This window comes from Crocuta crocuta, unplaced genomic scaffold, assembly GCF_008692635.1.
Source record: "Crocuta crocuta isolate KB4526 unplaced genomic scaffold, BGI_CrCroc_1.0 scaffold141, whole genome shotgun sequence".
Classification (NCBI taxonomy): domain Eukaryota; kingdom Metazoa; phylum Chordata; class Mammalia; order Carnivora; family Hyaenidae; genus Crocuta; species Crocuta crocuta.
The window spans coordinates 6197949-6211764 of NW_027527951.1; the positions used below are offsets into that span (position 1 = coordinate 6197949).

A 13816-nucleotide genomic window follows, 5' to 3' on the forward strand; every position below is an offset into this window, starting at 1 on the left:
TGTTTCTTTCCTGAGAGATGAATTTAACCAAACCTGAGGTCTGGTACCATCCTGGGCACTGACGATGTATCACACAAATCAAATATACATACATATATGTATGCACCTGTACACACATGTGCACACATGCCCACATATGGTAGAGGTATGCATACAGCTACACACATTCTTGTATAAAACAAGGGCCATGGTGAAAAATGCCAGTTATTTTCTATACCATGGGCCCTTTGAACAAGCCATAGACCCTATTAAATGGAGAGATAGCTAGAGGCTTTCAAATTTTTCTTAGTGGCAAGAGTACCAGGAATTTTAATGAAACGTAATTACTACATATTTGCCACAGTCATTTTAGCTCGATATCATGATAATTTTCATGGCTGAGCAATAAAACCTTGAATAACTGCCACTATCGTGGTCATCATAGAGAATTTATAGAGGGAGGCGAAGGAAGAGAACTTTCAGAACTGACACCACAAGCCACTTAACTGCTCAAAATAACGAGGAAATGGTTTTGCAATGCAGAAGAGATTCTGGAATCAGATGCAAACGTGAACTCAGGGAGGCATCTGCTAACGGGACACAAAGTCAGCATCAGAAATGAGCTTTGTTAAACATCTCCACCCCACATCCTCATGCAGAAATACAAACATCAAACTGTCTCCCTTTTATCTACTCTCTTGAAGTTTATCAGTAAATCAGTTAACTGCCAAATCCAATCGTCTCTGTCTTCCCTGACCACTCTACCTTCTGTAAATTCCTTTGCCACTTTGTGGGACCTGGTTTCAACATTTCTCTTGCCTCTCTGGCTCCATCTGTGCCAATCATTCAACATACATTCATCCCACAACTATTTCTGCACACGTTCTGTGGATGAGGGGCTAGATAAGACTATGTAAATAATTTTTTAGGTTATTCTGATCTCTTTTTAGCCTTTCAAATCACACAGGAATTTGGAATTAAAGGCAAGGACCATGTCTCATACCCCTTAGTTATTCCCTGAAGTTAGCTCAGCATCAGATCACTCTGTTTAGCAATTATGTCTTAGTATTTTTTGATAGATTACATACACTTATATATAAACAACACACAATGAAGAAGAGAAGGATGGCTATTTTGGTATAAGGATTTTTGTGTGGTTTGGTGGATCCAATCTAATGAGAAATATGACAAAATGCCATTCAAACAATTCCCTTCAACACTGTCTTTATCACCTTCATTATCATCATCTAGGGAACTCTTACTTGATGCCAGAGTAATGTCTAGAACACTTTATATAAATTTATTCATTTAATCATTACGACAGCCCAAAGCACTAACATAATTCATTCATTGGACTAGGATTTTGTAGTAGTGAAGATCACCTATATGCTACCTGGGACTTGAGAATGGCATTTTATATTCATAATGATGTGACTCAGTGGCACAAGTCTGGACTTTCAAGCTAGAAAAGTCTGGATTTGAATGTCAGCATTGTCACATTGCTATGTGTCCTTGAGCAAGTCAGCTACACATTCTAAGCGTCATGAGTATTATAACTCACTCTGAAGCAGCAAGAACTCAGTACATGGTAGGCACTCAACAAAGGGAGTAATTGTTGTTATTATTATTATTATTATTACTTCCCAACCCTCTCCCCCCCCACCACATACATAAGATTAAGACCAAAAGAATTTGGTCTTAGGCAAACTTAGTGAAAGGTGGACATTTTCACATTTTCAAAGGAGATAAGTATTGGATTAGAATGTGAAGACCTCAATTTTAATTTTCTTTCATTGCTAACGCTATGGCTTTGAGCAAATTACAGAATCTCTTTGTTCTTTCAGATTCCACATCTGGTAAAATAATACTTGCTCCTTCTGGCCTCAAGGATATGTCATGAGAATAAACTGTTTTTGGAGTTCTCAAAAAAAAGATGCATCCTATAAATCCAGAGCAATACTATTATAATTGACCTTTAACAATGGTTAGCCAATCCTTGGGCAAGTTCATGTTTCCTCTTTGTAAATTATATATAATACAGTAATTATTATTTAGTGGGGAGACTGTGGCTTTGAATCACATAGATCTTGGTTTGAACTCAGACTTGTCACACTTCCAGCTGGGTGACTTTGGTCAAGTTACTTTCCCATCTGAGTTTTCGTCTCCTTATATTTAAAATGAGCCTAAGATCTCTTCTATATTATAATTTTCAGGTATAAAATGTTCTGTGTAAAATGCCCAGCATAATATTAGATGAAGATAGAACTCTGCCTACTTCCTTTTCCTGATGTAACTACTAGATAATGATGATACTTTCTACGTTTTCAATGGCATATATTTCTCAGACTGGTCAAGAATGTTCTATATTCTTATTTATGCCCATTTATGTCCATTTTCATGAGTAAGAAACAAAAGTTTTGGCTACAACTTTTTCAAAAGTTTTGGCTACAACTTTTTCAAAGGTACACTGCAATGAAAGTTTAATTTTACACACACACACACACACACACACACACACACATTCATTCTCCATTATTATATGGCTTTGGTCATAGTGCAGGTCACATCATGCACTCTGAAATGTAATAACCATTCAGTAATTTTTGGATAAACTGATTATCCTTTAGGCCAGTACCAACATCATGAAAAACAGTTACTTGCATGTGGACATGTGTTTAGAATTTTTGTCTCAACACTGGGAATATAAAAACACCATATAAACATCCTGGTTCAAATTGTTACTTAGCTGAAACCACTGTCCAATTTTCTCACCAATACGAAGTAGGGTTACTTGTGCTGAGGAGTTTCTTCCTATTTTCTTTGAGATGGGGTGAGCTGGGATGTAGGAGGGAAAGTGGGAAGGAAAGAGAGGCAGAAGAAAATGTTTCCTCCTTTAGATTTTAATCTGGATGGTTAAAGTAAATAATGAAATATTGGAGGAAGTATTGTTCTTACAGTTTGGGGAAAGGAAAGTTGGCAAACTGACATTGGCCAACAAGTGATAGCCAGTATTTATTGAGTGCCTATTATGTGCCAGGTACCAGTTCAAATGTTTAGTACACTTAACTCATATAATCTTTTCAGTACCTCCTCAAATAATCTTTACTATTATGATGCCCGTTTTATTTATTTATTTAATTTATTTTTTAATGTTTTTATTTATTTCTGAGAGAGAGAGAGAGACAGCGTGAGCAGGGGAGGGTCAGAGAGAGAGGGAGACACAGAATCTGAAACAGGCTCCAGGCTCTGAGCTAGCTGTCAGCACAGAGCCCAACGCGGGGCTCGAACCCACCAACCATGAGATCATGACCTGAGCCGAAGTTGGATGTTTAATCTACTGAGCCACCCAGGTGCCCCATGATGCCCATTTTAGAGATAAAGAAACTAAGGCAGAGTTAGGTTAAGTAACTTGCCTGTGGTCAAATACAATGCAAACAATGGACTCAGGATGCAATCCCAATTGAGTAGGACCCTAATAATAAAAAAAAGAATGGTTTGGGCAGAATGTGAGGCTTCTGGTGAGCCTCAGTTGAGGAAGTAGCATTTGGGAAGGTGGATGAGAATGTTACAGTTAAAAGACAGAGAGGTGGGGCTCCTGACCAGAGCGGGTCATATTAGGGAGCAGTGGGAAACAAGAGCGTACATTAAATAGGGTGTGGCCACAGTAGGTAGTTTATAAGTAAAATGTCCTTATATTTGTCTTTTTCTGACTTGTTTGGAACATCATTAAATATGGTTTGACATTTAAGCCTGTGGTTTGTATTTTGAAAATTGCACAGAAGCCAAACCATCTAGATACACAATTCAGACATATCCTTCAGTGTAGGTTGAAGAGGGGAGGAGGCCAGGTTTCAAGGCTGGGCCATCCATAATGAGCCCTGCACTCACAAATGTTCAGCCAGAGGGTGCACTGGGGCTTGGTCCTTCTGGCCCGTCCCTCTGGACTCAGGAGCGCCATGACAAGTGTCCATGAGCTGAGATTTTAACCAGGGCTCAGTGAGTTTCTGGAAACAGGCTGTCAGTTTCTGGCAAACTAGCCAGATCTTACTGGTAAATGCCTTTTATTCCTGCTCTGCAGCTGGTCACAAAGGGTCAAGGGCTCTATGGTCAGAGGGATAATTTGGGGGGATGAAAACCCAGATCTGGAGTTAAACCAGTACCTTCAACAAGCTACATTCTGATTTCCCAAATAGTATCATCTTGCTTGATCTGGGGTTCTTTGATAATTTTAAACAAATTTTGGATTTCATACTGATACAATAGTAGAGCAGCAAACAAAATTGCAAAGTTGCTGGAGTTTAACAACTCACAAAAGGACATGAAATGTGCTTTATCAAAAAAAAAAAAAGCAAGCTGTTTTTTCTTCAAATGACAGAATCTATGAAATGCACTTCGAAACTGAATGCCTAGGGAATTTCTCTTTTATGTAACTCCTATTTAAGGAGTCAATCACTGTACCTAGAAGAAGCCAAAACCAGTAACGCTTACCTGATGTGAGTGATTCTCAATCCTGGCTACTCACAGGACTCACCCAGGAGCTTGAAAAAAAACCACTGATATTTGGGTCTCATCCCCAGAGGGTCTGTTTTACTTTGTCTAGAGTGAAGCTTGAACATCAGCATTTGTGAAGCTGCCTGTATGATTCTAGTGTGCAGTCCTGCGTGGGAACCGCTACATGCTGTGAGTGGGTCCTGAGCCCGTGCCTGCAGTCAGGCAAATGCCATGTATAATTTCAAAGAGAAAATCTGCTTTGTTACATTTCTGTAGTGGCAGCATGCTCTGGGGAAGAGAGGATGGAACATGAAGTAAAGAGTGCAGGTTCTGATGTTTGTAGCTGAAGTTTTCTGGATCTAAATTTCCTTATTAGGAAAAAGATCTCATTCAACTGGAAGATTTCTAAGGGTCTTTCCAACTTTCACATTCTCTGATTCTAGAGCTCTGGTTCTTAACTTTGTTAACAAGAACAGATGCCTTGGCTTCACCTCTAGACATGTCAGTCTGATGGCTCTAGGGGGAGGCTCTGCATCGATATTTTCAAAAGCTGCCCAGGTGATTCTAGGGCACAAGTAGAATTGAGCATCACTGATGTGTGGTCTTTGTCGAGCCAAAGTCTTTTCAGGTAGAAGTTAAGATTTGCAAGTGTGTGTGTGTGTGTGTGTGTGTGTGTGTGTGTGTGTGTGTGTGTTGTAGTGTATCATACATAAATCTGTACATAATGTGCTTGGGGGTGTAATGCCAGCTGAGAGAGTGGTGGGGATTGATACTCAGCCTCATATTAATTCAGGAACACAGAAGTAATGCAAACACATATGTCTGCACTGCCTTAATTAGTCCCTGTTGGTTGCTCTGTTTGCAGAGTGAAGAAGTATTGCCAAATGTCTGGGATTCCAGCCCATTTTAATTCTCTGTTGGCTTCATTGGAATGAAGACAGCAGGTAAGATGGCCTGGAACAGTAATAGCGCCCAACATTCACACATTGCCTTACAGGTCATCTAGGACTTTACATATATGATATCACTGGATCCTTATAAGCTTGAGATTAATTTTCCTCATTTTAGGAATAGAAAACCTGAGAGTCTTAAGAATCTTGTCCCCAAACACACAACTAAAAAGTAGCGGATGCCAATATTCTAAACCAAACTTTTTGATGTCATATGTCTCTTTCTTTCATTTACCTACTTCATGCATTCACATTGACTCTGACAAAGAATCCTCAGGTGACCGGGCATGGGGGTGTAGAGGGACAGGGGAAATTCGTCCTCTCTTTGGGGGTGAAAAGTGAAGAGAATGCAGCTGACAGCATGGGTTTTTCCTTTATATCCCCTACAGAGTCAAACCAAAGAGAAGCCTGTGTTGTTTTTTGAATGCAGGAAGTTAACCTTGGTCAGAGAAAGAGACGCAGGGCACAGGCCAGGTGTGAAATAAACGTCAAGAGAAGAGATTCCTAGCAAGTTAGTTCTGGCCTCAACAGATGCCTTGATCCAGAACAATATAATCTCATTATTCTGGACTCCTCCCCTTTTCATAGTCACTGATATTGTAACTAAAAGGAAAATCTTTAAAGTAGCCAGATAGAAAAAGCAAAAGGCCAAAATACAAAGATTCTATAGAACACAGCAGAGCTACCAGGTTTGACCCACAGATTCGAGAACCATCTGGAAGAGGCTCAAGATTTTCCAGAAGTTCTCAGATTCTTTTTTTTTTTTTTAATGTTTTATTTATTTCTAGGAGAGAGAGAGACAGCGTGAGTAGGGGAGGGTCAGAGAAAGAGGGAGTCACAGACTGAAACAGGCTCCAGGCTCTGAGCTGGCAGTCAGCACAGAGCCCGACGCGGGGCTCGAACCCACGAACTGCGGGATCATGACCCAAGTGAAAGTCGGACGCTTAACCGACTAAGCCACCTAGGCGCCCCCAGAAGTTCTCAGATTCTTAAGCCATGGTTTGAGCATCACCTATAGAAAGAAATCATCATCTGGGGTACAGTGTAATTCTCTGTTCTCATAATTCAGCCCCTTCTAAAAGAAATTGTTGCTAACATTTTCATATATCCATGTGATATAATCTAAATTCATACTGATTCACATAGAAATCAAGCAGCAGAGGAAAATCCCAGGGAGCTAGATATTAAAGCATTTCATGGGGGCAAAACAAGTTTAGAAAAATATTAAAGAAGCAAAGTGAAGTTTTTAACATAGTTAACATTCAGCGCAAGAGTGATGAGCTCATGCCAAAGTGCCCTAATCCGGTTTATACTGTATTTGCCCTTTAGGACAGGTATTAAAATTTCAGGGCAAGCCATATGGTAGGTTTGCAAAACTGTGTACTGAAAGGTAAGCAGTGTACCTTATTCTCAATTGGCTATAATGCTTGCCATTTAGAGGGCTAAAAGTAACAAAAACAACCCATTTGCATGAAATATATTTAACACTGAACATTTCCAACTCCTGAATAAAGGTAAGTTAGTCTACGGAGGCTGGCTCATAAAAATCATTTCAGAGCTACAAAACAATTCCCGGGTTTTAATCATAATAATACTTAGAGCTTCCTTAAGAAGGATTTGAGGACATCAAATTAAAATATAATGAATAAGTCTAAGCTTCTCCACGAAACACTTGAAAATAAAGACTTACTGGAGTACCATGAAGGCCTGGCTTGATCCCTTCCTTCAACAACCTCTCTCCCCACCTTTTTCTATTTCAGAGGAATCCCTGAGCACAATAAAGCATGAGAAAATGCAGAAAGTTTGAGGATCAAGCTGTTTATTGTCAGTGTCTGTTCAATAAGCTAGATGCCACATCACAAGTATAAATGTATATGCCTTACATTTATGAGGCCATTTCAATAACTGGACTATCAATTTCATGTGCCTTATATCGTGAACTGGCATTGGCTAGTTGTATGGATATCTGGAGGTTGAAAAATTGAAAAGAAAAAAAAGACCCATGAAAGATTTGAACTTCTCTCTGCCTACCTAATGTAACCTACCTTGGAAGGTAGCAAGCAGGCCAGAGCTTTTGAATCCTACAACTCATTTGCATCCCAGCTCCTAGATCTGCACTCACAGGCTACCCATTTGTAAGTGGGGACGACAATGCCTACCTCACTGGATGAATATGAGGATTAAACTCAGCTAATACATAGAAAACACCATCATTTCAATGCTTTCTATAGGACAAATGAGTAATAACTATTTTCACTTTCCTTCCATTTTGTTCCAAGTTGCAATGACTTTGGTAGAAATGCAGTTCCTCTCTCATGATGACACAGTACTTCTTTTAGGTAGCATTGGTGTTAATCAAGAGTGTTTAACATAGTTTGTGTGCAGGGCTCCCGGGTGAGCTCAGTTGGTTCAGCGTCTGACTCCTGATTTCAGCTCACGTCATGATCTGACAGTTTGTGAGATCAAGCCCTGCATCAGGCTTTGCACTGACAGCGTGGAGCCTGTTTGGGATTTTCTCTTTCCCTCTCTCTCTGCCCTTCCCCAGCATGCACACTCTTTCTCTCGCAAAATAAATTAACATTTTAAAAAATAGTTTGTATTCATATGTTCTCACTTTCCTTAGAAACAGGTCTGTGTTAATTCATTACATGGTATTTCTTTAGTTCTTATTGATAACAGTTGGTGTTCTGGGTAGCCCTGAATTCTACAGTAATACTTTTATTAATAAAGATGATTCATTCTAATGAAATAGTTGATGCCAGAAACTTTGTGAGCAGAGGTAGAAACAGTAAAGAAACACAATATGGCTTCCCTTTTCATTCCCTAATCTTGGTCCTAGATTCTTTCCTTCTCTGTAGGTTGGATGACATCTGACTTAAATATAGGATGGGAAGACCCCATCATGTGTCTTGGGTGGCTCACTGTCTAGAGGCTCAGCATCTGCCCATGATCCTGACTAAGTAGCCTCTTGACCCTTCTTGATAACCAGTTAACAGGAGCCCAAGCCGTGCTGGCTTCTCCTCAGATGGAACACGTTCCTGATCTTTCTAGCCTGGCTAACCATTTCACATGTCTGACATGTTGAACTGGTGTTGGCCAGTTGGGTGGATATCTCACACTCTCTGAGGGCACCATGTTTTTTCACTCAGGGAGCAAAGCTGGGATTTGGAGGTCCAGCTTAGACCAGTTAGATAATTCTCAGTCAGAGGAGAGCTGTCACAGTGAGCACTCCATGACCATAATGAAAAGCTTATTTATTACGTTATTTTATATGTTGAAAAAAATTTTTTTAATGTTTTTTATTTATTTCTAGGAGAGAGAGAGAGACAGCATGAGCAGGGGAGGGTCAGAGAGAGAGGGAGTCACAGACTGAAACAGGCTCCAGGCTCTGAGCTGGCAGTCAGCACAGAGCCCGACGCAAGGCTCAAACCCACGAACCGCGAGATCATGACCTAAGTGAAAGTCAGACGCTTAACCGACTAAGCCACCCAGGCGCCCCTATATGTTGAAAATTTTTAAATTAGAAATGAAGAAGTAAGTGACTTGTGGGTGAAGACAAGCTGTGTTGGGCTCCTGGGTGGTTCAGTTGATTAAACGGTGGACTTCAGCTCAGGTCATGATCTCACGGTTCGTGGGTTTGAGCCCCATGTCAGGCTGCCTGGAGCCTGCTTCAGATTCTGTGTCTCCTCTCTCTACCCCCCAACCCCCCGCTCATGCTATGTCTATCTTTCTCTCTCTCAAAAATAAATAAACGTTAAAAAAAATTTTTTTTAAAAGACAAGCTGTGTCACTCACCTGCCCAGGCTGTTCACAAGCAGTCTGGTACCTGGCCTGTTGGCATAATTCCTTGACCCTCTCATATTTGGGCAAGTGATTTGACTGTTGGATATTCTTGCTGGATTCTTCTTTCTTACGTAGAAATTTCCTTTGACAGAAAAGAAAAAGTTTCTTATCGGAGAAACGATCTGAATTATCTTTCCAGGATCATGTGCCTTTTCTGTTTTTCTCCCCTGTGACACGACTACACATTCTTCGAATGGCATGGCATAGATGTTAAGATCTTGTTCATAGGAGTTCAGCATTTGCCGAGTCCTCTGTGAAAACTATAAGCTGGGCGCTAATAAAGAATCATTCTCAGGGCGCCTGGGTGGCTCAGTCGGTTGAGTGTCCGACTTCAGCTCAGGTCAGATCTCACGGTTCGTGGGTTCGAGCCCCGTGTCGGGCTCTGTGCTGACAGCTAGCTCAGATCCTGGAGCCTGTTTCAGATTCTGTGTCTCCCTCTCTCTCTGACCCTCCCTTGCTCATGCTGTCTCTCTCTCTCTCTCAGAAATAAATAAAACATAAAAAAAATTTAAAAAGGTGGGGGGAATCCAAGAAGGGACTCTGGAAATTACAGTCTCATATATTTGAAACTAGGAAAGGCATGTAAGGAAAGGAGGCAGAAAGGTGAGGGCCAGGCAGGACTTGGGAAGGAGGCTGAGAAAGTCAAGTGACTGGTCTGATTTGGAGCCGAGGCTGAGAAATGCAACCACAAGCACTTTTGGTCCCATCTTGTGAGAAGTTATGTTTTACAGTTCTGATGCGACAATCATGATGGTGTGGCCAGTGGAGAATAAGTAGCAAACCATTCAATCTTGTGACTAGGGTTACGAAATCTGCATGCTTAGTAAACCGGAATAAGGGCAAAAAAAATACCCCAGCAGGGAGAGCTGCCCACTAGGACTGGTTCCCAGAAGCACCCCAGGAACCAATAATTACCCTCTTTCCACGAGGAATGTATCACGCCAAATTCTGGCTTTCTTGTTTGTTCGAAACCTGAAAGCAAAATAATAATATTTACTGTTGGCATCTGGACATTTTTCCAAATGGTTCTGTGCTAGCAGTTTATTTAAAGAAACACCTCACTTCCCACAGACCACGACTGCATCTCGATCAATATGCTATTCACAGACAGCAGGGAAATTCTCAGCTTAGGGCGGTTCTCCTGGGCAAAGCGTATTCTGCCTCTGTTCCTTTCAGCTGCTGGCTGACTCCGGGCATCCTTGAGCTTGGGGCTGGCTGATGGAAAGCAAATTGACGCACCTGTTACCTGGCTTTTCCAGATCCAGAAGCTTGAGGACGGACTTGCCATCCACATCGGGGGGGGTGTCGAGCCCAGCAATATCCAGGATCGTAGGGGCCAGGTCGATGTTGAGAACGATCTGTGGGACTCTGCAAGGGACAGATGGTTACACCCCATACCTAACACTGGGGTCGGTGGCACTTAGGGCCACCTTCTCCACACCGAGATTCACTGGCCTTCAGTCTTCTCCCCCTCTATCCTGGTCTTTCACACATAAAACCTTATAGCTTAGATCAGACAATTCCCTAAGTGTTTCAAATGAGCTGAAGAGACATAATAACATTCTTCAAAGAAAGCCATCTACTACCATTCCCTTCTCCCTTCTCCCAGGATGTCACACAATGTAGCTGCAGAAGAAACACACAGATGAGATGCAAAATAATCTGGTTTCTGGGCCCCAAGGCAGCAGCTTCCAGAATCAAGAATCAGCAGCTTCCGAGAGGCACTTATCCTATTTCTAAGCTTCTTCCTTGTGAGATCAGGGGTCTGGGCTAGCTGCTCCTTAAGGGTATTCCAGATTTTGAATTCTACTTGCATTCTTTTCTTTTATTCTTTCTGTAAGTGTTTTAAGTACACGATCTTATTTTACACAGAATACTATGATGTGACCAGCAGGACATACAAAACCCATTCTAAAATGGGGAAATAAAGATGCAGAGGGATGCAGAAATAGGACTCCAGGCCTTTAAGCCTTTTTTCTTCTAAACGAAAATAGTGTTTTTTTTAAATTTTATTTTCTTTCCAATTTGACAAATTATATTCATAAAAAATAAAATTTTATTTATTTATTTTTAGAAAGTGTTCTTTACTAATAATTAAAAACAAAACAAAACAAAAGTCAGGCACTTGGGGGTGCCTGGGTGGCTTAGTCCGTTAAGTGACTGACTTTTGATTTTGGCTCATGATCTCACAGTTGGATTTAAAAAAAATTTTTTTTTCAACATTTATTTATTTTTGAGAGACAGAGACAGAGCGTGAGCAAGGGAAAAGCTGAGAGAGAGGAAGACAGAGAATTCAAAGCAGGCTCCAGGCTCCAAGCTGTCAGCACAGAGCCCGATGTGGGGCTTGAACTCATGAACCGTAAGATCATGACCTGAGCCAAAGTTGGACACTTAACTGACTTAGACACCCAGGTGACCCCCCCCTTTTTAAAGTTTATTTATTTATTTTGAGAGAGGCAGAGTAAGCAGAGGAGGGGCAGAGAAAGAGAGCAGGAGGGAGAGAATCCCAAGCAGGCTCCGTGACTTGGGGCTCAAATCCATGAACTGTGAAATCATGACCTGAGCCAAAACTAAATCCCAGATGCTTAACTGACGAGCCGTCCAGGTGCCCTTATCACACAGTTTTGTGAGATCAAGCCCTGCATCAGGCTCTCTGCTGAAAGTGTGGAGCCTGCTGGAGCCTGTTTGGGATTCTCTCTCTCTCCTCTCTCTGCCCTTCCTCCACTCATACTCTCTCTGTTTCTCTCAGAATAAATAAATAAGCTTAAAAATAAAGACAAGCAGTGGTTTTAATTTTTTTTAAAAGACAGTGTATTTTTGATTCAAAGAAGGTACAGATGATGTCCCTAATGATCACATTCTGTGTCTGTACACAGCCCATGTGGCATGCATTCTGGTCCATTTGACAGTTAATCATTGATAGTTAATTTTCCTTTCTCTTTAAGCAGTATATCTTAGTTAATTTAACATGCTGTAGGGGGGATAAAGGTTTTCATTTTCTAAATTACCAACCTATACACACCTTTTTCTGTTTTGGATGAAAAGAAACCAGACACTGGGATTGGTGATCGAATCATCTCAGATATATATTGAGCCACGACAGCTCAACTGAATGTTGCAAGCAGAGGAATACGTACATTGATCCTGGCTCTACACTTGGACCACGAATAAAGAAAGGCACACGAATATCAAAGTCGTATGGCATGGATTTCCCCTTGACCAGTCCAAACTGTCCAATATGGTAACCGTGGTCGGCCGTGTAAATGATGTATGTGTTCTCCAGCTCCCCTGTTTCCACAAGCATATTATACAACTGAAATACAACAAAGACAAGATGTGCAAGATGACAATAGTGTTGCCATGATTTCTCCCAAATTTCTTCCCATTAATTGTTAAAGGCAAGAGTTACTTTAACAAGACCAAGAAACATGATCACTATCTACATTTTCAAGTTGCTTACAATTCTGGATGGAAAAAGTCCAATAATAGAGTTGAAATGTAACTTTTTGAATCTGACACATTCTTCTTAAAGATTTTGTACACTTGTTTTTACAAAAAAAAAAAAAAAAAAACAAACACTCCACAAAACAGTCTCTACCACCCTACATAAGTTTTACATTGAAAAATCCATTGTTAAATTTTTTCATTTTTGGTTATCAACAGTTAAAAACAGGCTGCCTCGAAGATATGAACAGACACTTCTCCAAAGAGGACATCCAGATGGCCGACAGACACATNGGCTGCCTCTGGGCCTAATCCAACTAGATCCAGTCTTTAGGCAAGTATTATTTGACTTATGCTGGTTTTTTAAAATTCAGGGAATTTCACATAAGATATTTGTATTTCTAGCTCCCTTAAGAGAAGTCAGAAGAGCTCATGACATTGGATCTACCTTTCTACATGGAGAAATTTAGCTGGAGCTGGGAGGTTTCTTCCTGTTACAGATGGGGGCATTTAAAGTTCACCATAATCCCCACCATTCCCTATTGCCTTATACGAGACCAGCTTTATGATTTACATTATTTGCTGAAGGTATTTGTGAGTGCAGCCCTTGATTTATGGTGTTTTGGTTTTTATCTCATCTTTGCCACTGGCTCAAAAGGCAGTGGGATGGAGAGTTAAGTGAAGGGGTCAAGATAAGGGAGGGTAGATAAAATCACTGAACATGTATGCATATTCTCTCTCTCTCAAAAACAACAACAACAAAACAAAAACAGAATTGGCAAGGATGGGTCCACACAAAGGAAGCTGGACCAAAATCTATCACCGCGGCACATTGGTATGCTTACCCTTTCCACAGAATCATCTACTGACATCAAAGTCTGAAGCCTTTTGCGATGTAGAACATTTGTAAATTCCATGTGGATGGGCAGCATGGGCCCCGTGTACTGCATGATCCAGTGCTTATCCATATTTGGTGCATAGTTATAACTAGGAGTTCTGAAAATATCCAGAGAGCATTCTTACTATACATGTTTTTAGTCATTTGGAGAAATATTTCAAGTCAGAGGTTTGAAACAATCATTTCGGAAAGGTAATTTAGGCGATTGCTG

The 13816-nt window shown here is 40.8% G+C and overlaps 1 protein-coding gene across 5 annotated transcripts in view; it reads right to left on the minus strand.

The window, feature by feature from the left end:
- SULF1 (sulfatase 1) overlaps positions 1–13816 on the minus strand; it is a 176593-nt gene that overhangs the window by 33580 nt on the left and 129197 nt on the right. For all 5 annotated transcript variants that reach the window (XM_077752455.1, XM_077752454.1, XM_077752456.1 and 2 more), the window contains 5 exons: positions 13553–13703; positions 12401–12576; positions 10503–10631; positions 10179–10235; positions 9216–9345 (listed from right to left, as the gene is read on the minus strand). In XM_077752455.1, the coding sequence (XP_077608581.1) occupies positions 9216–9345; positions 10179–10235; positions 10503–10631; positions 12401–12576; positions 13553–13703 (643 nt within the window). The remainder of the gene's footprint in view (positions 1–9215; positions 9346–10178; positions 10236–10502; positions 10632–12400; positions 12577–13552; positions 13704–13816) is intronic.